At 37.3% G+C, this 26,130-nt stretch overlaps 1 protein-coding gene across 1 annotated transcript in view; it reads right to left on the bottom strand.

Annotated features, from left to right (window-relative positions):
• ZSWIM5 (zinc finger SWIM-type containing 5) overlaps nt 1–26,130 on the bottom strand; it is a 214,732-nt gene that overhangs the window by 76,410 nt on the left and 112,192 nt on the right. Inside the window, exon 2 of the mRNA XM_088022453.1 lies at nt 3,354–3,710. Within this exon, the coding sequence (XP_087878579.1) occupies nt 3,354–3,710 (357 nt within the window). The remainder of the gene's footprint in view (nt 1–3,353; nt 3,711–26,130) is intronic.

Genomic DNA, 26,130 nt, shown 5'->3' with positions numbered 1-26,130 from the left:
ATATCTGCAATCCATCTATTACTGATTTTTTTTGTATGGCATGAGATAGGAATGGAGTTTTGCTTTTCCCCAACCCCCTACATGAATATCTAATTGATCCAGCTCCATTTATTTATTCTTTTTCCACTGCTGGGCATTAAGTGGAATCCTTTCACTTTGGGAACCACATGCTTTTGTTCTAGAAAATTTTCTTATTATATTCAATTATTTCATTGACAAATTCCTTACCTCTGTTTTCTATTTCTGAAACCCCTATTATTCAAACATTGGAATTCCTAGGACTGTTCTCTTAATTTTTGACAAGTTTTTTTCTCCTATTTTTCATGTCTTCTTGCTCTACTCTATAGGAACTTTCCTTACCCTTATTTTCCATCACGTAGTTTTAAAAAATTTTGCCATTATATTTGTAATTTCATTAGTTCTTCCTGTTGTGTGAATTTGTTTTTACAGTATCCAATTCTTATTTCATGGTTGTAATATTTTTTTAATCTAATGATAATGTTATTAATAATTTCTCAAGGTTTTCTTCTCTCTGCATAGTTCCTATTTCCCCCAAATTGCCTTTCTACGTTTGTTAACTTTGGTCTGTATCTTCCACAATATTCAACGTTGTTGACTATTCACTTCTTGAAACAACTCAGTTGTTCACTCAGTTCTATACTGACTTTGATAATTGCTAGCTATCTTTTTCTCATTTCTCATTCTACTTTGCTCATTCCTACAATGGCTCCCGTTTTCATCACTTGTATATGCATAGCTGTATTCATTCAGTAAACCCTTATTAATTTCCAGGTACCATGCTAGGTGACAGAGACTCAGAAATTAGCAAAACATGGTTCCTGACCCTACTTCTCAAATTATCTTACGTTTCTCAAGGTATCCATTATCTCTTCATTGTTAAGCAGCAACTGAATCCCTTGACCAGGATGCTATACCAGAGGATTTCAGGGTATGTAGTTACCAAATCAAATCACAGAGCATGGAGCAGTGATAGATGTAGAAAAACAGTCTACCAAAGGGGACAAGGCAAAATCTAGGTTTTACTTCCTAGGTTAAAACCACAGAAGAGAAAAAAAGGGGTTTCAAAGAAGTGAGGAGCACAGCAATGCCTGGATCCATTCTTGGGCTTAAAAGCAGGCAGTTACCAGTTTTAGAAATCTTATTCCTGGTTTTAAGTCTGTTTTGGTGAGGAAGAAGGTTTGGGAAAGGGAATAAGGAAGATGGCCTAAGTGTTTAAAGATTTAGCAGGGAAAAGAAACATGACTTCAAGTATCTCTATGCTAATAACTCCAAAATTCCGACTTTTGTCCTCAGTTCCAGATCCATATATCCAATATCCATCAGAAAAATTTTCCTAAATGTTCTATAAGCACCTCCAACTTATACTGAATTCATCTTCCTCCTAAATTCATTCCTCTTCTTACGTTCCCTCAGTGATCAAATTCATCAATACCATCCTAGCTAGACATTCTAGAATTCAGTTTTCTCCCATCTTTCTCTTCTTCCTTTTCTTTACTCCCCACACATCCTATACACCTGGATGTTGAATACAGTCCATGTTACCTCTAAGATATCTCCATCCTCTGTCCCCCTTTTCTCAGTATCATTGCTGATATCAACATTGATTATTAGAAATAGATCAGGAAAGGCCTTGTGGAATACTAGGGAAGCTGGGTGTAGAAAGCTAATATTAGTATGGACTAAACACAGGTTCAGAAGTAGCAGATCCTGGGGAAGGTTGAGAATCACATCTCAAGTTCGATGTGGCAACTTAAGCCTAATTTCAGATAAATACATAATAGGATACTGATATGGGAGGTTCAAAGAAAGATAAAAATTGCTTTAGCACAGTGGTAAAGAGGGAAGGGGGCTGTTTTGGCGACAGCAGTGGTTCGAACAAGACAGGTGTAATACACGTCCTTAACCGAGGTGGTCACTAAAAGAAAAGGCAAGAGAGCTTGGAAATTCTGAGAAAGAGCTAATTCTGAGAAATTTTGAGAAAGAGCTAATGGGAATAAAGCATGAGAATAGATCATAACCTAGCTATTGGGGTACAAAGCAGTACTTCTTTTTGGTGCTACAGACGTTGGGATGAGGCAGAACTCAGGTCTCTAAGAGCTCTAGACTTAAGGAGGCCAGAGAAGTAGAACAGCTTCCCTATGTGGGATAAGAGATATGTGAAGCTACCCTTTTAAGAGTATCACTCAAAGAGCGAGAGCTCAGTTATTATGTAAACACCACAATTTTCTGTATAAAGCAACAGAAGATTATTTCTGCTAGTTAGCAAGAGTTCTTGGAAGCTTGTCTGTTTATCTTTGTTTCTGAGGAGTGGTGAGCTTGTGTGTAGGACTTGATTAGTTCTATTGGACAACTGGGAAAGGCAGACCCTCTGGCACATGGACCACAGTATTATACAGGCCACCCACCTGGTATCATTGCCTCTTTTATGCTGACACCAAAATTATCTTCTAAAAATAAAGAGGTACTATAGAGAAGCATAAAAACCTTGAGTTCTGAAGTCAGGTGAGCCTGGGTTATAAATAATTTCCTTATTTATAATATGGAAGCGGTTAAAACACCTACTTCACAGACTAGTTTTGAAAGCTAAACGAATTAATATATACAGAGTCCCTTCAGTGGTGCCTGGAACATAGTAGGATCTAACAAACAAAATGCCTTCTCAAAATTCTTCAGTAGTTTCCTATGATAAAGTCTTTACAACCTGGCTTCATTATAAAAACAAGCATTTGTTTCAAATTTAGCTGTCTTTTCTACTAGATTTTAAGCTACTTGAAGGCAGGAACCATGTCTGTTTTATGCCTTCAACAATCAGCACTATTGCTTGCACAGAGCAGGTACTCAATATATACTCATTGAATGAGTAAGTGAACATAGTATCTTTCTCCATCCATGCAACCCTCCCATTATATGTAGCTCATAATCACAATGCTAACAGATGCTCTTTAGAATAACCCTGATGTTATGTGGGATCCTAAAATGTTAAGGAAATTCTCATATACATTTAATTTCACTGAATGACACAAATTATTTTAGGCATTCTCTCACTCCTGAATATTCCAGGCTCCTGGGGACAGGGATTATATGGACAAATAAAGTCCATAAACTAGACCAATATATAACTCTAACATTCTGTCCTTTTTTGCCAAAACTTTTATAAGGTAGACAATTGGACTGCTTTAAGAAACTAAGAGTTAAATAGCTGTTTGGATAGAATGAATTCATTAAGGTTTAAGTGACTACAACTGCAAAAATATTCCAAAAAGATTTTCAACCTCTAAATATGCAATAAAGCACAAGGTAGGTTTTTAGCAACAAAAATGTTGTATAATTACCATTCACTTGGTTGATTTCAGAGTTGGAGGATAGAATTTCATCTGCCAGTTTCTGTGCAGTAGGAAGAACTTCAGTGTGGTGTGCCGTGATTAAATATTGAATAAACTTTTGTAGTTGGTCCCTATTCATCTGGAAAAGGGTTTCTGAGATAGGAAGACGCAATTTGACTTGGTCTGGTTTACGGATCCTGTAGAGTGAGAGTGCTACCACATGAGCACAGTAGAATATGTCTTTGTTCCCACAGCCACATGTCACTGAAGTGATTTTGCATCGATCAAAACTAATTGCAACTTTGTAGGTCACTGCTGGTTCTGAAGTAGTAGCTGCCTCAGTTACTGTGCCACTGAGATGGAAGCCTAAGGAAACAAAGAAAGTGTGTTTAGAGATTCTGTAGTAAGAAACTTGAAGATTTTCATTTTGCATTTCAATTAATCAATTCAGAAACTTTTTGCTGAGTATCTCCTATCTATGTGGTAGGCTCTGCCATAATACAAAGGTCAATGAAACTCAGGTATAGCTCTTAAGGACAATATCTAGAAAGAGTCCTTACCTGGAGTCCACAAACCTCCTGAACTAATTATGAAAACTTTTGTTTGTACATACGTACTTTTGCTGAGGGCAGGAAATGGTTCAAAGCTTTCATTATAGTCTCAAAAGGTTAACAAGGAACCCCAAATAAGTTAAGAAACTCTGAGGTAGATTTTAACCTATTTGGGGGCAAAGACAAGTCTATAAATAACATCAGTACAATCTAGATTAAGGTGAGTGCTATAACTGCAAGAGAAATCAAAAGAATGCCGTGAAAAGGACAGGAGAAAGAACAAGGAGACTTGGACGACATTTCTTCCTCAAAACATAGAATTCCAAAATGGTGGCCATGTGGAATAAGTAAAAGGCAAGAAACCTCATAAAATATGGAAAGTACAGGTTGGTGCAGTGAGATTAGCAGTGTTACACCTCTACTTACTAGCACATAGCACTGATAATTTTGAAATGTAGGGAGAATAATTCAGTCACTCAAACGAAAGTTGAATGAGACCTTAAGTATCAGACTGCTAGGCCTAGGAATATTGACAGAAAAAGGAGAAGAATATAAAATATTTGTAAAGCACCTATCATGTAGCAGAACTGTAATTGGTGCTTTTAATAATTTATCACAACAACATGATGACCATTATTTTTCTTATTTTAAACATTTTTTTCTTTTCAAATTTTTATTTAAATTCTATTTAGTTAACATACAGTGCAATACTGGTTTCAGGAGCAGAATTTACAAACAACACCCAGTGCCCTCCTTAATACCCATCACCCACCTACCTCCCTCCATCAACCCTCACTTTGTTCTCTATCATTAAGTGTCTCTTATGGTTTGTCTCCTTCTCGTTCTCTCTTTTTACCCTCCCCTTCCCATATGCTCATCTGTTTTGTTTCTTAAATTCCACATATGAGATAAATCATATGGTATTTGTCTTTCTCTGACTGACTTATTTCGCTTAGCATAATACACTCTAGCTCCAACACGTAGTTGCAATGAAAAGATTTCATTCTTTCTGATAGCTGAGTAATATTCCCTCATATATATATTATACACACACACAACACACACACCCCACATCCTCCTTATCCATTCATCAGTTGTTGGACATGTGGACTCTACACAGTTTGTCTATTGTCGATAATGCTGCTATAAACATTGGGGTGCATGTACCACTTTGAATCTGTATTTTTGTAACCTTTGGATAAATACCTAGTAGTACAATTGCTGAGTGGTGTAGGGTAGTTTTCCTTTTAACTTTTTGAGGAACCTCCATACTATTTTCCAGAATGGGTGCACCAGTTTGCATTTCCACCAACAGTGCTAGAGGGTTCCCCTTTCTCCCCATCCTCACCAACACCTGTTGTTTCTTGCATTAATTTGAGCCATTCTGACTGGTGTGAGCTGGTATCTTATTGTGCTTTTCATTTGTATTTCCCTGATGATGAGTGATGTTGAGCACTTTTTCATGTGTCTGTTAGCCATCTGTATGTCATCTTTGGAGAAATGTCTATTCATATCTTTTGCCCATTTCTTAACTGGATTATTTGTTTTTTGGATGTTGAGTTTGATAAGCTCTTTATAGATTTTGGATACTAACCCTTTATCAGATACGTCATTTGCAAATATCTTCTCCTATTCTGTAGGCTGCCTTTTAGTTTTATTGATTGTTTTCTTTGCTATGTAGAAGCTTTTTATTTTGATTTAGTCCCAATAGTTCATTTTTGCTTTTGTTTGTGTTGCCTCCAGAGATGTGTCTAGTAAGAAATTGCTATGGCCGTGGTCAAAGAGGTTGCTACCTGTGTTCTCCTCTAGGATTTTGATGGTTTCCTGTCTCACATTTGGGTCTTTCATCCATTTTGAATTTATTTCTGTGTATGGTGTAGGAAAGTGGTCCAGTTCCATTCTTCTGCATATTGCTGTCCTGTTTTCTCAACACAATTTGAAGAGACTGTCTTTTTTTTCCCATTGAATATTCTTTCCTACTTTGTTGAAGATTAGTTACCATACAGTTGTGGGCCCATTTCTGGATTTTCTTTTTTGTTCCATTGTTCTAAGTGTCTTGTTTTTGTGCCAGTACCATACTGTTTTGAGGATTACAGCCTTGTAATATCACTTGAAGTCTAGAATCGTGATGCTTCCAGATTTGCTTTTCTTTTTCAGGATTGCTTAGCTATTCAGGGTCTTTTGTGGTTCCATACGAATTTTAGGATTGTTTGTTCTAGCTCTTTGAAAAATGCTGGTGGTATTTTGATAGCTATTGCATTAAATGTATGATTGCTTTGGGTGGTATACATTTTAACAAAATTTGTTCTTCTAATCCATGAGCATGGAATGTCTTTCCATTTCTTTGTGTCATCTTCAGTTTCTTTCATAAGTGTTCTATAGTTTTCAGAGTACAGTTCTTTCACCTCTTTAGTTAGGTCTATTCCTTGGTATCTTATTATTTTTGGTGCAATTGTAAATAGGATTGTTTTCTCTTTTTTTAAGATTTTATTTATTTATTTTTGAGAGGAGGGGAGAGAGAACAAGTTGGGGGAGGGGGGAAAGGGAGAAGTAGACTCCCCACGGAGCAGGGAGCCTGATGTGGCACTTGATCTCAGGACCCTGAGATCATGACCTGAGCTGAAGGCAGACACCTAACCGAATGAGCCACCCAGGCGCCCTAGGATTGTTTTCTTAATTTCTCTTTCTGCTGCTTCCTTATTGGTGTACACAAATGCAACAGATCTCTGTACACTGCTTTTGTATCTACTGAATCTGTTTATCAGATCCAGAAGTTTTGGCGAGGGAGTCTTTCAGGTTTCCTATATAAAGAGTATCATGTCATCTCCAAATAGTGAATGTTTTACCTCCTCCTTATTGATTTGGATGTCTTTTATTTCTTTTATTGTCTGATTGCTCTGGCTAGGACTTCCAGTATGATGTTGGATAGAAAAGGTGAGAGTGAACATCCCGGTCTTGTTCCTGACCTTAGGGGAAAGGCTCTCAGTTTTCCCCACTGAGGATAATGTTAGCTATGGTTTTCCATATATTGAGCTATTTATTATGTTGAGGTATGTTCCCTCTAAACTAACTTTGTTGAGGGCATTTTCATGAATGGATGTTGTACTTTGTCATATGCTTTTTCTGCATCTATTGAAATGATCATATGTTTCTAGTCTTTCTCTTGTTGATGTGATGTATCATGTTGACTGATTTGTGAATACTGAACCACCCTTGCAACCCTGGAGGAAATCCCACTGGATTGTGGTGAATGACGTTTTTAATGTATTGTTGGATTTGGTTTGCTAGTATTTTGTTGAGGATTTCTGCATCTATGTTCATCAGGGATATTGCCCTGTAGTTCTCTTTTCTAGTGGTGTCTTTACTAGGTTTTGGTATCAGGATAATGCTGGCCTCACAGAATAAATTTGAAAGCTTTCCTTCCTTTTCTATTTTTCGGAATAGTTTGAGAAGAAAAGGCATTAGCTCTTCTTTAAATGTTTTGTTGTTGTTTAAAAAGATTTCATTTATTTATTTTGAGAGACAGAGAGAGAGAGAGTGTGCGCATGAGTGAGGGGGAGGAAGAAGCAGACTCCCTGCTGAGCGGGAAGCCCGATGTGGGGCTTGATCCCAGGACCTCAGGATCAGGACCTGAGCTGAAGGCAAATGCTTAACTGACTGAGCCACCCAGGCCCCCCCTTAAATATTTGCAAGAACTCGTCTGTGAAGCCATCTGGTTCTGGACTTTGGTTTGTTGGGAGTTTTTGGATTACTGATTCAATTTCTTTGCTTGTAATCAGTCTGTTCAAATTTTCTATTTCTTCCTGTTTCACTTTTGTTAGATTATATGTTTCTGGAATTTATCCATTTCTTCCAGGTTGTCCAATTTGTTGGCATGTAGTTTTTCATAATACTCTCTTATAAGTTTATTTCCATGGTGTTTGTTGTTATTTCTCCTCTCATTTGTGATTTTATTTGGGCCCTTTCTCTTTTTTTCTTGATTAAGTCTGGCTAGAGATTTGTCAGTTTTTTTTCAATTTTATTTTATTATGTTATGTTAATCACCATACATCATTAGTTTTTGATGTAGTGTTCCATGATTCATTGTTTGTGTATAACACCCGGTGCTCCATTCAGTACGTGCCCTCTTTAATACCCATCACCAGGCTAACCCATCCCCCCACCCCCCTTCCCTCTAGAACCCTCAGTTTGTTTCTCAGAGTCCATAGTCTCTAATGGTTCATCTCCCCCTCCGATTCCCCCCTTCATTTTTCCCTTCCTACTATCTTCTTTTCTTTTTTTTTTAACATATAATGTATTATATGTTTCAGAGGTACAGGTCTGTGATTCAACAGTCTTACACAATTCACAGTGCTCACCATAGCACATACCCTCCCCAATGTCTATCACCCAGCCACCCCATCCCTCCCACCCCACCCCCACTCCAGCAACCCTCAGTTTGTTTCCTGAGATTAAGAATTCCTCTTATCAGTGAGATCATATGATACATGTCTTTCTCTGATTGACTTATTTCGCTTAGCATAATACTCTCTAGTTCCATCCACGTTGTTGCAAATGGCAAGATTTCAGTTTTTTGATGGCTGCATAATATTCCATTGTCTGTATATACCACATCTTCTTTATCCATTCATGTCTTGATGGACATCTTGGCTCTTTCCATAGTTTGGCTATTGTGGACTTGCTGCTGTAAACATTGGGGTGCATGCACCCCTCTGGATAACAATTTTATTTATTTTTTTCAAAGAACCAGCTCCTGGTTTCATTGATCTATTCTATTGTTTTTTAGTTTCTATATCATTTATTTCTGCTCTAGTCTTTATTACTTCCTTTCTTTGGCTCGTTTTAGGTTTCATTTGTTGTTCTTTTTTTAGCTCCTTTCAGTGTAAGGTTAGGTTCTTTATTTGAGGTTTTTCTTGCTTCTTGAGGTAGGCCTGTATTGCTATACACTTCCCTCTGAGAACTGCTTTTGCTGCGTCCCAAAGATTTTGAACTGTTTGTTTTCATTTTCATTTGTTTCCATGTACTATTTTTAATTGCTTCTTTTATTTCCTGGTTGACCTATTCATTGTTCAGCAGCATGTTATTTGTGGTCTTTCCAGATTTTTTCTTGTGGTTGACTTCTAGTTTCATAGCATTGTGGTCAGAAAAGATGCACAGTATGACTTTGATCCTTTTGACTATGCTGAAGCTTGTTTTGTGGCCTGATATGTCATCTATTGTGGAGGATGTTCCATGTGCACTTGAAAAGAATGTGTATTCTGCTGTTTGGGGCTGGAATGTTCTGAATATTCTGTTAAATCCATCTGGTTCACTGTGTCATTCAAAGCCATTGTTTCTGCGTTGATTTTCTGTTTAGATGATCCGTCCATTGGTGTAAGTGGGCTGTTAAAGTCTACTGCTATGGTATTATTATCGATTAGTTTCTTTATGTTTGTTCCTAACTGTTTTGTGTGTTTGCGTGCTCCCATGTTGGGTCCATAAATATTTACAATTGTTGTATCTTCTTGTTGGATTGTCCCCTTTATTATGATAGTGTTCTTCTTGCCTCTTGTTAACAGTCTTTGCTTTAAAGTCTATTTCATCCAATAGAAGTATTGCCACTCTGGCTTTCTTTTGACATCCATTTGCATGATAGATGTTTCTCCATCTCCTCACTTTCAATTTGCAGCTGTTGTTTGGTCTAACATGAGCCTCTTGTAGGCAGTGTATAGATGGGTCTTGTTTTTTCATCCATTCTGTCACCCTGTCTTTTGATTGGAGCATTTCGTCCATTTACATTCAAAGTAATTACTGATTGGGGTGCCTGGGTGTCTCAGTAGGTTAAGCGTCCAACTCTTGATCTCAGCTCAGGTCTTGATCTTGGGGTATGAGTTTGGGCCCTCCATTAGGCTTCATGCTAGGCTTGGAGCCTACTTAAAAAAATAAAGTCATTATTGATAGATATGTATTTGTTGCTGTTTTATTATTTGTTTTGTGGTTGTTCTGAAGATTTTCTCTGAGCCTTTCTTGTCTTCCTCTCTTTCATAGTTTGCGGGTTTTCTTCAGTGACATATTTGAATTTCTTTCTCTTTATTCTTTGCATATTTATTAGTGGTTTTTGATAAATCATTACCATACAATTTGTATAACTCTTTCTGCATATAGCAGTCTATACTAAATTGATGGTCATTTAAGTTTGAACCCATTCTTTACTCCTCTCCTCCCCATGTTTTAGGTATATACTTCCTTTTTTTTTGTGAGTTTTTTTTGTGTTTCCTACCTTCATACTGTCATTTGTGGTCTTTCCTTTCCACTCAAAGCATTCCCTTTAATACTTCTTGCAGGGCTGGTTTAGAGGTCATGAACTCTTTAGTTTTTGTTTGGGAAACTCTTTATCTCTCCTTCTATTCTGAATGACAGCCTTGCTGGATAGGGTATTCTTGGCTGCAAGTTCTTCCCATTCAGCACTTTGAATACATCAAGCCACTTCTTTCTGTTTGGAAAGTTTTTTTTTTTTTTTTAAGATTTTATTTATTTATTTGACAGAGAGCACAAATAGGCAGAGTGGCAGGCAGAGGGAGAGGGAGAAGCAGGCTCTCCGCCGAGCAGGGAGCCAGACATGGGGCTCGATCCCAGGACCCCAGGATCATGACCTGAGCCAAAGGCAGCCACTTAACCAACTGAGCCACCCAGGCACCCCAGTTTGGAAAGTTTTTTTGCTGAAAAATCTGCTGATAACTTTATGGGGTTTCCTTTGTATGTAATGGTCTTCTTTTATATTGCTATTTATTTATTATTTTTAAAGATTTTATTTATTTTAGAGAGAGAGAATGAGGGAGTGTGAGCGGGGTGAGGAGCAGAGGGAGAGGGACAAGCAGACCCTAGGCTGAGCATGGAGTCTGACATAGGGTTTGATCCCATGACCCTGAGATCATGACTTAGGTGAAATCAAGAGTCAGATGCTCAACTGACTGAGCTACCCAGGCGCCCTATCTTGCTGCTTTTTAATATTTTTTTATCATTATATTTTGCCAATTTAATTACAATATGTCTTGGTGTGGATCTGCTTTTGTTGATTTTGATGGGAGTTCTCTGTGCCTCCTGTATCTGGAGATCTGTTTCCTTCCCCATGTTAGGCAAGTTCAGCTCTTATTTCTTCAAATAAATTTTCTGCCCCCTTTCCTCTCTCTTCTTCTTCTAGGACTCCTATAACACAAATGTGTTTATGTTTGATGGAGTCACCAAGTTCCCTAAGCGTATTCTTGTTTTGCATATACTTTTTTCTCTCCTTTGTTCAGCTTGCTTACTTTCCTTTACTCTCTTCTAGGTCATTAATTCATTCCTCTGCTTCTTTCAGCCTCCTGATGATGCCATCAAGTGTGTTTCTCTCTGCTATGTTATTCCTTATCCCTGTGTTAAGGTTCTCACTGATGTCCTCCACTCTTTTCTCAAGATTAGTGAGTATCTTTATGATTATTACTGTAAATTCTCTATCAGACATGTTACTTTTATCTTTTTTCCTTAGATCCCTGTCCATGGCCTTGTCCTGTTCTTTCATTTGGGATAAATTTCTCTGTATTTTCATTTCGTCTAAGTCTCTGTGCCTGTTTCTGTGTTAGGAAAGTCAGCTATGTCTCCTGTTCTTGAAGGTAATGGCCTTATACAGAAGAGGTCCTGTAGTGCCCTGTCAAGTAATGTCCCCTGTTCCCAGGGCCTGACTCTTCTCGGAGTGTCTCCAAGGCTGCCTTCACTTTAGAACTAAGGAAAAGAACTGCAAAGTTGAAAAGCAGCTCTTTTCCAGATCTATATCCACAGGACATAGCCAGTAGAGTTATATAGCAGAGAGGATACTATACTGGGATTAGGCAGTCAGGATGTGTTATTAACTATGCAGTCTTGGGAGATTCACTTTACAACTCTGAGCTTCAGCTTCCTCCTCAGTAAAGTGGGGATAATAATACTTGCCCTATCTTTCAAAAGTGGTTTATAAAACTGTAAAATGTCCTACAAATTTATTATTCATGCTTTTATGCAATTTTTGTTAATGAGTCTCCATGTCAACGGCATCGGAGAGAACTTCCTCAATGGCCAAGTTTAACAGTTTTACAAGTTTAACAGAAAGTGTACACTTAATTTCACTTAGGCTACTCAGGAGCATTTGGTACGTTTGTGATAAATGACTTAAGTCCTAATGAAAAGAGACCCCAGGTAACTTTAAAATTTCAAATATGATAGTGATGTCAACGTTGGAAGAGCTTAGGTTCTAAACTTCTGAATCTAGGTGAATATAAACATTTCTACTTCATCAGTTCAGTGCTTTGGGGCACCTGGCCTACAGCACAGTCTCTGAACCCAAATCTCTAATTCCTTTCCTGCATGAAAATGAATAAGAATATTGGTGAGATTTGGGACAGAAGCAATGGGTATCTTATTAAGATGTAAGCCCCACTAGGGCAGGGCTTTCTCTGTGTGTGTTCATCACTATAAAAACCAAAATCACTCTGGCTATATGAAAAAGAGACTGGACCTCAGCTTCCATGTTTTTAAAATGAGAGGCTGGTCTAAAAGACCTCCAAGGTTAATTCTAGTGAGAATATGAATTGATTTTATAGTGACTATCACTGAATTTATTATCTTTCCTAAACCAGGTTACTTTTAGGATTTAAAGAGTATATAATAATAGCTAACCTTTATGAGTCCCTCTCATATGTTAGGCTCTGTTCTAAGTGCTTTATATGCCACTAACTCATTACATTTTCACAGTTCTTATGAATCTGATAGTAGGTGTGATCTAAGTTTTATTTGTCAATTTGATTAGGCTATAGGACCCCATCATTCAATCAAACACTAATCTAGGTGTTGCTGTAGAGGTATTTTGTAGATGTGGTTAACATATACAATCAGTTGACTTTAACTAAAGGAAATTATCCTCAAAAATGTGGGTAGATCTCATCCAATCAGTTAAAAGGCCTTATGAGCAAAACTAAGGTTTCTTAGTTTTAGCTTAGCTCTGAGAAAGAAGAAATTCTGCCTTAAAACTGCAGAATCAGATCCTGCCCAGGAATTTCCAGTGGGCTGGCCTGCCCCTCATATTTCAGACTTGCCAGCTCCCATAATTACACAGACCCATCCCTTGAAATAAATCATACATACACACATATACATATATACATATATGTGTATATATACATATATCTTACTGATTCTGTTCTGGAAAACCCTGATTACTATTATTATTCCCATTTTATGTATGAGGAAAGAAGCACAGAAAGGTTAAGCAACTTGTTCCAGTTCATTCTGTTAGTAAGTGGCAAAGCCAAGATTCACACCCAGGCAGTCTGGCTCAAAAGCCCATACTCAGGTTATTAAAATTCTAAAATTTCAGTTTTTATAGCATCGGTAATGATTTGAACCCTTTCTGTTAATCTGGAATTAGAGACAAAATGTTCAGTAACAATTTAGATCCCAGTGGTCTCCCCCGTAGGTCAAAGTTAAACAACTGAGAAACTTTCTACAAAATATTTTTTTAAAAACTAGTCAGACATGACTCCCTAGAGGCTTTGGTTAAGGCCCATGATGCTCTTGAGAACATGTTTATTTGAGCTTGGTAAATCTTTGGGCTCCATTGGCATATGTCAGTTCCAGGCCTAGGCCCATCTGAAAGGCAGAAGTCTGTGAGTGGCTCTGTGGAAGTGTCCTTGCTGTGAGTTCCTTTTTCCCTTCATACCTCTTAGAATGTAAACTGAAAACCAGTTTCACATATTTGTACTTCTTGTCTTATTGTAACCTAGTAACATTTTTTTAAACGTTTAATTACTCCTGAGAATAAAACTACATAGAATAGGTTCAATATAGTGTTTCTTTCCCCTTGCAAACCTAACTGCCATAAACATGTCCATCAATAATCTGCTGATACTGAATCCAGCATGTAGTATCCAGTGAATAGCCACTGTATGCTCTGAGTTTTTACTTTTTAACTTTTATTTGGACATTTTCAAACAAATAAAGAGAGTTTAGTATAATGAGACTCCATGTTTCCATCACTCAGCTTCAATAATTTTCAACAGAGACATACACTGGTTAATCTTTACCCTTTCCCAACTCCTTCTCATCCTCTTCAATGGATTATATATTGAAGTAAATCCCAGAAATATAATTTCATTGCTATATACCTCTGTACACATTGCTAAAGATAAGAATTTAAAATTAATAGTAGTTCCTTAAAATCAAATATCCAGTGTTCAGATTGCCACAAGTAACTTTAAAAAAGCCCCGAAAACAACAAACAAAAACAGGAGGTTTGTTCAAATCAGGATACCAAGTCCAGCCATTACATTTGGTTGATTTGTCTCTTAAGCTAAAAGTTCCTTTCTTTTCCCCTCCCACCTCAATTATTTACTGAAAAATAATAAGGTAGCTCTAGAGAGACTTGACCAGATTCAGGTTTTTTGGTAAAATTACTTTACAGGTTGTGTTACATCTTTCTAATACATCATATCAGGAGATACATAATGCCCGATGGTTTTTCTTTTTGTGCTCTTAGGTTTGATTAGTGTGTTCAGGTGTTGTGAGCCTGATCTATCCATTATAAAGTTCCCTGTCCACTTTCTACCTAATAGTTTTAGTAGTCATTGATGATCACTGCCTCAATCAGTTATTTCATTAGAGTGGTTTTATTTTTTATTTCAGTTTTGACTCACCTTCTCTGGCTCTTAACACCCTTATTACAACATGTAAAGTGCCCAATTCAACATCTGGAACATGATGGGTTTTTAACAAAAAAAGTGACAGAAATAACAACCACAAAAATTGCTTAGAATTCATAGGAAAAACAACTACTTTATAGAACATCATCTTTGTGATGATCCTTCAATCACATTTTTCTAAAATGCAAAAAGAAAATGCATATATTATGAAATCACCCAGCTTATCAAATATTCAAATGTCCAAGAACTACTGGCTTTTAAAAACAGTCTCTTTTATCAGTTGTAGGTCTTGGAATGATTAAGATAATGGATGGACTGGTGGGAGAAGGCATAGGCAGTCACACAGGAAAGCAATCAATATATGTTTGCTTCACTAGTGGCTCCAGCAGGCCATAATGGTCCAACTCCCAATATTTCCTTCCTTCATACAACATATCTTTTTGATGCAAAGCAGTCAGAGATGGTGGGTCTGGTAGAGACCTGACTTTTTTTTTTAAAGATTTTATTTATTTATTTGACAGAGACACAGCGAGAGAGGGAACACAAGCAGGGGGAGTGGGAGAGGGAGAAGCAGGCTTCCCACGGAGCAGGGAGCCCAATGCGGGGCTTGATCCAAGGACCCTGGGATCATGACCTGAGCCAAAGGCAGACGCTTAACAACTGAGCCACCCAGGCGCCCTGAGACCTGGCTTTTTGAAGAAAACAGTCAATCAGGCAGCTGTTCTCCTGGTGGACCTACCACTTCATACAGAAGAAGAAACAAAAACAAAACCCAAAAACCTCAAGTGCTTTAATAAGAGCAAGCCCTGAATAATGTACCAAATACTTTCAAGGAGTTCCTGTTCCGTTTCGCAAGCATTACATCCCCACCTCAACCCATTCCTAAATCACAAAGTGAGCTTTGCCTTGAGAAAAGAGAGAGTTCATTTCAACTTTCTGTTCTGTGGCTGAGATAGCTTCCCCACCTGGTCTTCACATTGTTTAGAAATTTAAGAATAAAATTGTATCACAGTCCCTTCTCCATTATATATCACAATGGCTCTGACATCTGTTTCCAGGAAAATCGCTGGCCTTCTATGAACACCTTCTATGAAGTAAGCCCCTACCAGCATGTTAACAGTATGCCATGTTTTCCTTGCCCTGACATGCTCCAATTGCCACTGAGGAATGGGGGAAGACTCAAAAAGTATGCAGAAATGGCTTCATAGGCTCCTAACAACCAAGTTATTTGCAGGTGGTCCTTGCTAGAGCTTGCCACGCTTAAACGTGCAGCAAGAGCTCTGAGAACCTCATGATTAGCAAGGAATTGTTAACAATCCATGAATGGCTCATGGATTAAAAGAGTTCTTATTCTCCTGCCTTCTAAACTAAATAGTGACCCAGAGGAAATGGAAATGACTGAAATTGTTTACTTAATAATTTTCCCAGAATCAAGGCTGGAGAATGCAGGGCATGGGCTGGACCCCAGCCTGGACTAATCAGAAAGTACCAAAGATCAGTTTTCTACTTGTGGAAAATATAAATAAAATTTCCCTTCCCTAAGTAAGAAAATGCTATGTTCTTCATGGCTTAACTCAAATATCACCTTCATATGAAATTCTCCCTGTTGCCCTAATGCTAAATTCAATCATATTAAATGAAGATGCTTTAACATTTATGTCTATGGAGCTTATAATCTAGTTCACAAGAGAGAGATAATAAGAGGTACTCATTTCAGAGATGAGGAACAGGCTCAGAGAAGTTACACAATTTGACCCAAATTCTTTGCGTGATTATAAGTCATGATAACAGAAATTAAAATGACCATAACTTCACATTCTGAAATGTCTTGGGCTTTGAAAACTATAAAAAATAAATTTGTAAAGGATTCCTTCAAGTTAATATACTTCCTAAATACAGCCAAATTGCTTCTTCTGATCAAAAAAGAAAATAATTTTAATTATATTTTTTGAGCACTTACCATATGCTAGACTATAAACACTATTTCATTTAATTCTAGCCACAATGTTATGTGTTTAGTACTATTATTATCTCCATTTTTTTGTAGATAAAGAAACTGAGGCTTAGAGAAATTAATTAACTTGCCTAAGTTTACACAGCCAGTAAGTGGGAGAAATTGAACCTAGGTAGTCTGGCTTCCGAGTCTAAGCTCCTAACAACTACATTTTATTTTTATTAGAATGTTGCCCAAACATCAACATCATTTTCCTAGTTTAGGAAAATCAGAGTAATGTTTGATATTGCTTCTTAAGTTTTTTAACTAAGACACTGCAAAATCATCCTAATTCAATTTTCATCTTTTGTTTACATATAGTCAGCTACTATGATAATTACCAAACTGATAGAAAAATGGAATCCTAATAGAGACAAATCAGAGAATATGCAATATTTGGCCTCTCTGGTCAGATTTAATTTGGTAACCTATAGCACATATCTTTCCCTTGGAGATTATAAGAAGTTCAAAGAACCAAAACACATAAAGATGTTAATCTCTCTCTCTCTCTTTTTAAAAAGTATCTTAAATTGAGGTCAATTCATCCATTCAACTAGCAATTATTTAACATCTACCACGTATTAGGTACCAAGAATAAACCCATGAAAAGACCAAATAATCCCTTACTTTATGGCACTTATATTCTGGCTGGAGAGATAGTAAACAATTAAGTCCACAGGTAATTATTTAATTCTAATTGTGATAAGTGGTATGAAAGAGAAGTACAGTATAATAGGATAGCATATAATATGAAGACCTGACCCGGTTTAGGACAAGGGATTTCCTTGAGGAAATAACATTTTGAGCAAAATTTTATAGAATAAACAAGAATTAATTGGGTGAAAGGATGGGGAATGACATAATAGTGGCAAAGAGTACTCCAGGTGGCAAAAAAAAAGAAAGCATATATATGCAGAGGTGCTGAGGCAGGAGGAAGAAAAAGGTTATGCTAAGGCTAAAGGTACAAAGGATGAGAGGAACATGGAACATTCAAAGAACAGAAAAGACGACTAGCAACTGGAGAGCCAACAGCAGGAGGTAAAGTGGCATGTGTTAAGGCTGGGAGAAGCAGCAGGAGTCATGGCTCTGGGATTCATCCTAACTCCTCCCTCTGGTCTATATCCAAGAGATCAATAAATCCTGTGGTTCTGCTTCCTGAATATCTCTCCATTCTAGGTCCTCCCCTCTACACCCCCAACACTGCCTCAGCTCAAGATCATAACAATCTCCTGCCTAAATTAACTAATCTTTCTGCCTCTATGTCTTATTCCCTCTACCCATCTTCTACATGAGCAGAATGATCTTTCTAAAAAAGAAATAAAATCATGTCATTTCTAGTAAACTGTGATCTATTCATTTTATATTCCTGCTACCTAATACAGAGTCTGGCATAGAATAAACATTTATAAAAATGTTTGCTGAAATGAATTGCTTAAAATCTTTCCAATGATTTCCATCATTTCTAATTGATTACAGGATGAAGTTCAAACTTTTTATGATGTGACCTCTTTCTATCTCTTCAAACTTGCTTCCTATTACCTCTTAACACACTAAACTATTTGCACATTCTTGACTATGCTCTGTTTTATTAGCCGTTATGCCTTTGTATATGAAGTTCCCCACACCATGTGTGACCTTCTCACCTTCTTATCCTTAATTCTCCACTCAAATGATACCTATTCCAGGAAGTCTTCATGATCCCTGATCTCTTTGGAGAATTAAATGTTTCTTCTTGAGCTCTCATTTTTAAATCAGTGATATTTCTTATAGCACGTGATATCAATGTAATTAATAGACTGTATATTTGTCTTTTCTTTTTAGATTGTAAACTCCTTGAAAGCAGGGGTTATGTCTTTTTCATCTTTATATTTTCATCTCAGGCACACTGAGGGCACACATATGGCATACTATTAGTGCTTAGTGTTTGCTGATGTGTAAATGAATAAATGAACACTAAGCTGAATCTTTAATTTACATATTCATATCCACGATTAATAGAGAATTAAGCATGTTTATAAAATTATAAAAGCATGTTTATAAAGTTATAAATTATAAAATGATAAAATTCCTGATTTTATGATTAAAATGAAACCAGACATTAAAAAATTTTACTGGGATGCTGAGCACAGAACAATTTTTACTTAACGCTAAAAATAGTAAAGCACCAAGATTATTTTCCATAATTCATATTTGTACCTCAAATGGAGAGCTGTTATGCTTCTGCCAATTTTCAACCCAAAATATAAAATATGAGCAGTTTTATTAGCTAACAATTACTGGCTACTTATTCTGTATCAGACAGTGTTCTAATTACTTCCCATGTATTAACTAAATCCTCAAAACACCCCTACAAGATAGGTTCATTTATTATCCTCACTGCAGATGAGGAAACTGAGGCTCAGAGAGGTAAAGAAGCTTGTCTAAGATCACATAGCCTGTAAGAGATAAGGTTGGAATTTGAACACAGGTAGTCTGGCTTTAGAGCCTGCACTTTTAACTACTGTAACACATCAAATATGACTATGCAGTTTAAATTATGTCTACAAAACTTTATAAAAGTAATTAGTAAGTACAATTCTACAAAGATGCACTAATGACAAGTCAGTAAACTCTGATGTTTGCCTGGTTTCCTGGGCAATTGTTCAAGGCAACTAAAACTGACAAATGGTCTGTGATGCTTTCACAGTTGGAATGAAGATGGACTCGTGAACTCATCTGTTCAAGACAATGTATCTGCACAGTAAGTGAATTATCTGCTGAGAGTTCTAAAGGAAAGCACTTCTCAGTACAGCCCTCTGACACCACTCAAAGTCTTTGTGTTTCTGAGTGCAAGAAAGGCTCTAGTAAAGCTTGGGCAATTAAAACCACTTTGCTCATTGCTCTTTTGATTCACCAGACCCGTGAGCAGGTGCTACTGCATGAAAATAAATGTAGTTTCAGCCAATGGCAGAGAAAAGGAGAGCTGTGGTTTACAAAAAGAATAATTTTTCTTATATACATTTTAAGAGTGTGTTATGTATGCATATATATATATATATATATATATATATATATATATATATATAAACTAGGTAGCTCCTCTGAACGAGAATACTTTCCTCTTGAATAAATTTGGTTTTGATGAAACTGTTTAGTGTAAATTAGACCTTCTCACTTAATTCCTGTATCCTGGATGCCCATAGCAATGTATCAGCAGCCACTCTTTCTCCTTTCTGTGACCTAACAAAACAGTAGCCCTAGGAAGGCTTAAAACAGTGAAAGTGACATCCTCAAAATAACTAATTTCCTTTCCAGAAAGCCTTATTCAAAAGCTGGATAACTACTGCCTAACCAAGAGCACTGGAATGGCTTTGTGGACTCATATGATGATATAAAGAGCTCAGGAATCAGGGTACTTGAGTTCTAATTCTAGTATTCCTCAATTTCTCTTTGCCTCAGTTTCTTAATTATGCAAATGGACATAATAATACTTATATGCCTATCAGACTCATGTGAAAGTAATTTGTAAAGAACACATTTCCCAGAGATACCATTCAATAGCAATCCCAACTGGCCAGGGCCAGGGCCTATATAAGTTCACAAGAAGCAGATGGCACCCACACACTGGGTGAGGGTGCGAGAGACTGCAAAGTGAGGAGCAGTATTGTTATTCCGGAATACAAATGATGATGCCCCATTACTCTGAGAGCTACTTGGTTTGTTTGTATTAGAGAGGTCAGTCTAAGCTTCTTAGAGCAGCTGAGTAAGCTGGGGGGGCTCTTCTTGTGGCCATCTGCTCCCCTCCCAGACTCCTCTGGCAAATCAAGAGGTTTTCCTTGTATTAACCTCTGAAGAGCAGCCACGGGCCCTTCTCAGCACCAGCTTCAGCAGGCAATGGTCTCTGCTCTCCATCTGTGCCAGCAACTACAGTTAAAGAACAATGAGGCTTCCCAAACCCAAGCATTCATTCACTGACAGAGAACTCTTGTATTGCCTAGTTTTCCTGTACTCTTTTAAGGGGATTAGATATATATTTTAGATGACTGAGTTATTTTTCTTTTGTTATTTTAGACACACTTTATGTAGAAAAAATAAAAAGGGAAGAATCTGTCTGGGAAATTCACTTAAAAATCTAACATGCTAAAAATAGTAATTTCATTTCCCCCCAACTATTCTCTGGAGCCTCAGACTTAGAGCACAAGTTGTCTTGTACATTGATGGATAACCAATCTATTCAGAACTGCAGATCTGATGCCTGCTCCTCAGTTCACATATTTGAACACAGACTGGGAAAAAAAATACCACACTCCTTAAACCAGTTGTCTGCAGAAACAATGTGCATACATACAAGGTACACATGTCGCCAAAATGGATGTTACAGGCTAATAACTACCACCTGGATTATTTATTTGAGCATAGAAAAGGGCAACATGTAATTGTAAAATGACTACAGAAATTATCCTATTCCAATTAGTAAGCTACATCATTGGGGGAAAATAAAAACTAAACAATAAACTGCTTTTCCAAAGGAAAAGGATACGCATAGCTATTTTTGATCAACTACAATATTGTGTGATCAAATGTCTATTTTTAAGAGTTTTCAAAATAGCATTCAGGTTTATTTTAAAACATTAAAATATTATCCAGATACCTTTTTCCTAGAGGAAAAAGATTTCCTGGCTTCTTCTCCAAGACTGTATACACTGAATCAAATCAGCAGAATGTATTGAAATTATACTTCAATGAGTTACTATATATATTAGTGTCTGCGTACCATGTTATTAGGGTTCTGACTATAACTGTAGCTGGCTCTCTCATTTCAATATCTAAAGACCCCTCATTTAAAGCAAAGTCTAACTTCAAATGGGCTAAAGAAAAATGCTATATTTATGCATAAATATCATATAAACTGTAATCAAATTCTTACAGCAATCAAAAGATTCATTTTCAGGCGATCTTAATCCTCATCTTTTCTTAACTCCATGACATTTTATTTCCAACATGGCCTTTTTAATATGGAGATAAATGCATACCCCACATAACATTCTTTATTTAAAGGTTTCATACACTAGTAAGAACGCCATTCCTAACATTTACAGCATTTTGGACAAGGCCTCATATTACCCTCTAGCTTTATTCTTTTGTTCCATCTTGCAACTTGACCTGTGTGGGGCAGCAAGAATGCCAAAACAAATTCAATTAGGACAATGCTTTTCATTTTGTTTAGAAACTGGAGCAAAACCATTTTTCCACATTCTAGAGTAACCTGATTCCATACAAACACCAAACAAATAGAAGACATTCTCATTAAGTCTTCACTCAGGGTTCTAAATGCATTCACATCATCTGCTGGATCTGAGTAGCAGCTCTTCATAGGAAAAATCTCTAGGGTCAGCAACTCTTCTGAATCAAAATTACATTCTTACTGTACAGTCCCATTAATTGGCCAGCAACTCCTTGTGTGCACTGTTCTTATATGGCTATTAACTCCTTTGCTCCTCTAACCCCAAGGCAGGGGATAAATTTGCTAAATAGAATATTCCTCCCCTTGTATACTTCCTCTTTAGAAAGACTCCCTGAAAATCTTTAGAATATCTAAACTATGAATTATGCATTTATGGATTCTCATGCTGTGTGATATAATGTATTTTTCTCTTCTTTAAACTGACTTAAATTTGTGTATAAAACAAAATAGTCATCATCTGAACCAAAGCTCAGTTTATTCTGGTCTGGTCTCAGAATTACAGCAGACTAGAACTCAGAAGGCATATATACCAAGGGAAGAAAAGCTTCCTTCTGTGAGTCATAAAAAGCAAACTTGTTTTTTGAGTAGCTTGTAGGAAAAAACAGCTACATGAAGCTTTCTCCCATACAATCCAGGTCTAGATTCAAGAGTTCCTCTGTGGTCATATAGGGATTCTCAAGACCAAGAATGCTGGTGAAGAAGAGGGCTATTTTTGTAGGTAAGGAAGTACAGAGTGTCATCCTGGAGGGGGAATAGAAATACTCTTAATGGAGAGGTTGCTAAAAGATAAAAATCTACAAAGTCCACATAGATGCGAGCCAAAGAAATTTGTTTCTTTGTCTCAAAGATCTAGGACCACATAGCGGAATCCCAGTCTCTGCACCAAAACATTATGCCAGGTAAAATATTTTTTTTTCCCATGCAAAATTGGAGGGAAAAAGAAAAAGAATCAGGCTATTATCTACGGAAATAGTGCTAAAATTTAATGATCAATTGAGAGAATGAACACTGAAAGGGATACACCTCAGATCAGCAGGATTACCATATATATATATATATTTTTAAGATTTTATTTATTTGACAGAGAGAGAGATAGAGCACAAGCAGGGGAAGCAGCAGGCAGAGGGAGAAGGAGAAGCAGACTCCCTGCTGAGCAGGGAGCACGATACGGGGCTCGATCCCAGGACCCTGGGATCATGACCTGAGCCAAAGGCAGTCGCTTAACCAACTGAGCCACCAGCCACCCCGGGTTACCATATTTTTTATAGTGGCCACAGTGAGTTTTCTTATTTTTTATACTGTGCTGGAGAAAAAAAGTGATTTTCAGCCTAAGAATGAATATAATATTCCAACAGCAATTCTAAGTGATAGAATAACTAATTCATTCATCATACATAATTTAAGCCTTTACTGTGTACTAGATACTAAGTTATGTACCAAGGATACTAAATTGAGAAGGAACAGTGTCTACTGGGAGAGACAGACAAGTAAACATTTATAGTTGAGGGAATAAATGTTATGACAAAGATCAGCAAGTGGTATTATAGGAGGACAGAGCAAGAACACCTAGTTCAGGCTGAGGGTCTGTGGTTCAGGAAAGACTTCCAGAGAGTGGTGATATTTGAGTTCAGTCTTGAAAGGTGAGTAGGAGGTGAACAAAAAAATCTGCATTATTTGACATGTAATATGAGAAGTGCTAGAGAGTGAGATGGAAACACAGAGGTGAAACAACCAATCTAAGCTGAAGAGGGAGCCAGCAAAGTGTTTCCAGAAGTAGGGAAAGGAGGTAGAATGTCACATGCAAAAGCAAGGCCTGGCAGCATGAAGTATAGTGCGATATGAGATGCAATATAGCATAGTGATTGTATTAGTTCTCTATTGCTACTGTAACAAATTACTACAAACTTGGTTCAAAACAACACAAATTTATTATATGACAGTTCTGGAAGTTGGAAGTCCAAAATGGGTCTCATTGGGCTAAAATCAAAGTGGTGGCAAGGTTGCATTCCTTCAAGAGGTTCTAAGGGAAAATCCATTTCCCTGCTTTATTCAGCTTTTATTTTATTTTTTTTCAAAGATTTTATTTATTTATTTGAGAGAGAGAGAGTGTGTGCAAGAGAGAAAGCATGAGCGGGGGGAGGGGCAGAGGGAGAGGGAGAAGCAGACTCCCCACTGAGCAGGGAGCCCAACGCGGGGCTGGACACGAGGCTCAATCCCAGGACCTGAGACCATGACCTGATGAGGGCACCCAGGCGCCACTATCAGACTTTTAGTGCTCACCTGTATTCCTTGGTTTGTGGCCCTTTCCTCCATCTTATCCCTAGTAATGACTAAATCTCCACTGTATCAATCTGACACTGAATCTCTTTTATCTCTCTTTCATCTCTCTTTCACTTATAAAGACCCTTGTGGTTGCATTGGGACCATCTGGATAATCCAGGATAATCTTGCCATCTCAAGGTCAATCCAGGATAATCCTGCCATCTCAAGGTCAGCTGATTAGTAAATTCCCACTACAACCTTAATTCCTCCTTGCCACTGTTGTTTTTTTTAAAGATAGACAGATAGATAGATAGATAGATAGATAGATAGATAGATAGATAGACAGACAGACAGACAGATAGATAGATAGATAGATAGATAGATAGATAGATAGATTTGTCAGGGAGAGAGAGCACACACACAAGCAGGGGGAGCAGCAGGCAGAGGGAGAAGCAGGCTCTCTGCCGAGCAAGCAGAACCCAGGGATCATGACCTGAGCCCAAGACAAATGCTTAACTGAATGAGCCACCCAAGCATCCCTCCTCTTTGCCATTGTTAACATAACACAGTCACAGGTTCCAGGGATCAGAATATGGACATTTCTGGAGAGTTATCATTCTGCCTAACACAGTGATTGAGAGTGTACATGCTGGAGTCACACTGCCTGGGTTCATGTTTACTATCTTGTTTAATAGTTGTATGACCTTGAGGAAGTTACATAACTTCTCTGTACCTCAGTTTCCTTATCTGTAAAATGGGATAATAATAGTAACTACCTCATTTTGTTGTAGTAAGGAATAAATAGTTTAATATGTGAGTGGGTAAAGGGTTAATAAAACTCCCCTGCTTCATGAGACTTTGGTCTTTGATTAAATTTTTAACTATGTTTCCCTGAAAACCTAATAAAGGTAAAATGTCAACTATGTTCCTAAGCAATGTTATGTTTAAAATGACACCTGATTGGTAATAATGGGAAGAAATGTAAATACCTAGTTGTAAGCCCAATCTTTGGGCTCCCCTGAGTGTTGATGACTCATGTAACTTGGCACAACCCTTTTGGGGACCCTGGCTACTATGCCTATATAACTACCATAAGAGATATTGGCTCCTGTGGGGCATAAGCCTGTTAAGGCAGGGCAACTCCTAAACATGTCCAATGTGGATCTCATTTCTTTATACATGAGAATCACCTAGGGGAATGGACGCCAAGAGTAGCTCCTGAACAGCTGCGCAGACAACTCTATGAACTGCTACAAGCTCTCAGTAAAGAATGCCTGATGTTGTCTTGCTAACAAGCTTTGGTTCCTGTCCTATATATTTCGTTTTCTTTCTTGTGTTAAAATACATATAACATAAAATTTACCATCACGGTAATTTTTAAGTGTGCAGTTCAGTGGTATTAAACACATTCATATTGTTGTGCAGCCAACACCACCATCCATCCCCGTAACTCATTTCATCTTGTAAAACTAAACTCTATACCTAGTAAATAATAACTCCCCATTCTTCCCTTCTCTAGCCCCTGGCAACCACATCCTACTTTCTGTTTCTATGATTTTAACTACTCTAAGTACCTCATATAAGTGGAATCATACAGTATTTGTCTTTTTATAATTGACTTACTTCACTTAGCATAATGTCCTCAAGGTTCATCCATGTTGTAGCATATTACAGAAATTCCTTCCTTTTAAAGGCTGAGTAATATTCCATTGTATATACATACCAGATGTTGCTTATCCATTCATCTATCAAAGGACACTTGGGTTACTTCCATATTTCAGCTTTGTGAATAATGCTGCTATGAACATGGGTACAGTTTCTTTGAGAGTCTTTCAAGTTCTTTAAGGCATATAACCACAAGTGGAATATCTGGGTCATATGGTAATTCTATTTTTAATTTTTTGAGGAAACTCCACACTGTTTTCCACAGTGGCTGTACCATTTTACATTCCTACAAACAGTGCACAGGCTTCCAATTTCTCCACATCTTTCTCAACACGTGTTTTCTGGTTTTTTGATAACACCCATTCTAACAAATATGAGGTGGTTTCTCATTATAATTTTGATATGC

Source organism: Eumetopias jubatus, unplaced genomic scaffold, assembly GCF_037043125.1.
Source record: "Eumetopias jubatus isolate StellerSeaLion01/CBP00866 unplaced genomic scaffold, mEumJub1_p1.0 scaffold_4, whole genome shotgun sequence".
NCBI classification, from domain to species: Eukaryota; Metazoa; Chordata; class Mammalia; order Carnivora; family Otariidae; genus Eumetopias; species Eumetopias jubatus.
The sequence above is the reverse complement of the archived record's forward strand: the minus strand, read 5'-3'. Positions and strand labels throughout refer to the sequence as shown.